The 3,004-nt window shown below is 35.5% G+C and overlaps 1 protein-coding gene across 1 annotated transcript; it reads left to right on the top strand.

The window, feature by feature from the left end:
* The first annotated feature begins 55 nt into the window (after positions 1–55).
* LOC111404929 (protein trichome birefringence-like) lies at positions 56–2,787 on the top strand. The gene is made up of 5 exons (XM_023033652.1): positions 56–1,025; positions 1,205–1,397; positions 1,515–1,708; positions 1,776–1,934; positions 2,134–2,787. Exons 1-5 carry the CDS (start codon positions 181–183, stop codon positions 2,483–2,485), a joined length of 1,743 nt encoding a protein of 580 aa, XP_022889420.1. The 5' UTR covers positions 56–180; the 3' UTR covers positions 2,486–2,787.
* The last annotated feature ends 217 nt before the right edge of the window (positions 2,788–3,004 follow it).

The raw sequence follows: 3,004 nt of genomic DNA, 5'->3' as shown, positions 1-3,004 counted from the left end.
ATAAAAACTGTCACTTTAAAAAACACTCATAACCGCCACCCTAAAACTCCCAAGAAGGCCCTGAAGGTAAAGGAGTCTTAATTCTCTCTATCTCTTGGAGGTTAGAAACTCTGTAGAATATCTCTACACACACAATTCACTATATCTGTCTTCAAATTTCTCAACACAACGGCTGCCCAAATGGCAGATATAACAAAGCATGCCCCCATTGGTTTTGGTGGTCGAAACTTGATCTCAGATTTTAAGATCCACTTCTCGTTATTCAGAACTAAGACAACCGTTGCTATTGCATATGGGTTTGGGTTTATGTTCGTTTTCATTGCCGTCACCATTTTTCTTCCTTTCACCCTCTCACCGCCGAACTCTTCTTCGCCCTGCTTCACTAGCATTTTTGCTGCTTCCACTTCTTCAACCTCATCCTCGTCATCATCACCATCATTTTTCTCTTATTTGAATGCCCATAATTCTTCCCCGACAGAAGACAATGTTAGATCCCTGAACCCCACGATGCGACAATACAATTTTAATAAAGAACCCCCAGTTGAAGTCTTGAAGCCAACTAGTACTTCGGTTTTGCATTCTGAATATCGGAATACAGCGATATCAAATTTTACTTCTGAATCGAATAAAGGTTCTTCAGATGTCAAAAATCACACTCAAATCGCAGACAGACTTGAATTTTTGAAGGAGAACCTCACTCAAACTGACAAAGTTGAATATTTGAAGACAAATCAGAGCACAATTGGGGGCACAAATCATTCAAATACCAAAGGTAAAAAGAACGGAGACCGAGGATTTACAGAGAATGGCTTGATTAAGAACTTAACTTCTTCTGACGATTTGATAAACTCTTTGATGAAATGTAATTTTTATGATGGAAATTGGGTGAAAGATGATTCTTATCCACTGTACAAGCCTGGTTCTTGTTCTCTGATTGATGAGCAATTTAACTGTTTTCTCAATGGTAGACCTGATAATGACTATCAGAGAATGAAATGGAAGCCCAAAGCTTGCACACTCCCAAGGTAATCTCAAAGACTTTTTTATTCATCTCATCACAATCGGATTTGTTTTAATTCAATCTAGGTGTACTGCAAAGTTTTATATTAATCTGGTATCGCTGATTTGTTTATACATTATGGGAAATTTTACGTCAAGTTTTAGTTTATATTAAACTGTCAATTCATTGCATCCAAATTTTCAGGCTAAACGGAAGTCATATGCTGGAAATGTTGATAGGGAAGAGATTAGTGTTTGTTGGAGATTCTCTGAATAGGAATATGTGGGAATCACTTATTTGTATATTAAGGAACTCTGTGAAAGATCAGAGTAAAGTTTATGAGCAACAAGGCAGGCACAATTTTAGGACAAAAGCTTCTTTTTCCTTTATATTTGAAGTAAGTTATTGGACTTTGATCTAAATGAGATTCGACTATTGTAATTTTTTAACTTGATATCGCTTATTCTGAAATTGTTATTTTTCTTTCCTTGGATTGCTGTTGATGGATTTGTAGGACTATAATTGCACTGTTGAGTTCTTTGTAACTCCTTTCTTGGTTCAAGAATGGGACGTCGACAACAAAAATGGAACCAAGAAGGAAACACTTCGACTCGATATAATTGAGAGATCAGCTGATCATTACAAAAATGCAGATATCATTGTTTTCAACACTGGACACTGGTGGACTCATGAGAAGACATCGAAAGGGTAAAAGTAATGAATTTGTTCGACAAGACCGGTTAGTAGTGTTTCCTTAACAATTTGAATATTTCAGGGAAGACTATTATCAGGAAGGTAGCCATGTCTACAAAGAGTTGAACGTCCTTGAGGCATTTCGGAAAGCTTTAACAACATGGGGAAGATGGATTGATGCCAATGTAAATCCAATGAAAACTCTCCTCTTCTTCAGAGGTTATTCTGCTTCTCATTTCAGGTAACATATTGCAAAGGTCTCAAAACTATGAAAATGAATTTATAGTTCCTAACCATATTTTTTCTCAACAGAGATGCTTTAATATAAGATCTACAAGTTGAACAGAAATTGCTTCATATTGGTTGATAAGTTGTTTTTCTCCTAACATGTATTGATTTCTTCGATCTTGATAAAATTATAGTACTTTGTCTTACAACAGTGGTGGGCAATGGAATTCTGGTGGGCAATGTGACCACGAGACTGAGCCAATAAAGAACGACACATATCTCACTCCATATCCACCGAAGATGACAGTTTTGGAGAACGTGTTGAAAGGAATGAAAACCCGCGTAACTTATCTCAACGTCACGACAATGACCGATTATAGAAAGGATGGTCATCCATCAATTTATCGGAAGCAAAACTATTCCGAAGAGGAGAAGAGATCCCCATTGAGCTTCCAAGACTGTAGTCATTGGTGCCTCCCCGGAGTGCCTGATGCTTGGAACGAGATACTCTATGCCGAACTTTTAGTAAACCAGAAGCAACGTCAGAAAAGGCATCAGGACTAGGCTCTTGAGTAATTATACAGAAATGTACATTATACGTTTCGTTGCTTTTGAGATACGGATACATAAAAATAACCTGCTGAAGATCCAAGAAACAGTATCTTCGTACGGTATATAAATAACAAGAAACATAGAGAGATTAGTAGCTTTAAAGCAAGAGATTGTACTTCAATATGCGGATGCGGTGAAAGAAAGGCTTTCGATCGGGGGCTATATTGATATTTTCTTTATGAAGAATTTTTAATGCATGATATTAATTATTATTTCCCTTCAAACTTTACGAATTTAGGCATAATAAGATGTTTCTATATTTGTAATATTATTTTTATTATTCTAAGACCATTAAATAAATGAATAATATAAAGCTTGAGAGTATGTGCTTTTCTTAAATATTATTTCTGTTAGAGTGTATTTTGTGACTTGTAATTTTATATTTATTAACTCTTCATTTTATTTAATTAATAAATTTAACCTTTAAAAAAATTGGCCAAAAAAAAAAAAAAAAAAAAAAATTGGGCCCCT

Source organism: Olea europaea, chromosome 11 (genome assembly GCF_002742605.1).
Source record: "Olea europaea var. sylvestris chromosome 11, O_europaea_v1, whole genome shotgun sequence".
In the NCBI taxonomy this organism is placed as follows: Eukaryota; Viridiplantae; Streptophyta; class Magnoliopsida; order Lamiales; family Oleaceae; genus Olea; species Olea europaea.
The sequence above is the reverse complement of the archived record's forward strand: the minus strand, read 5'-3'. Positions and strand labels throughout refer to the sequence as shown.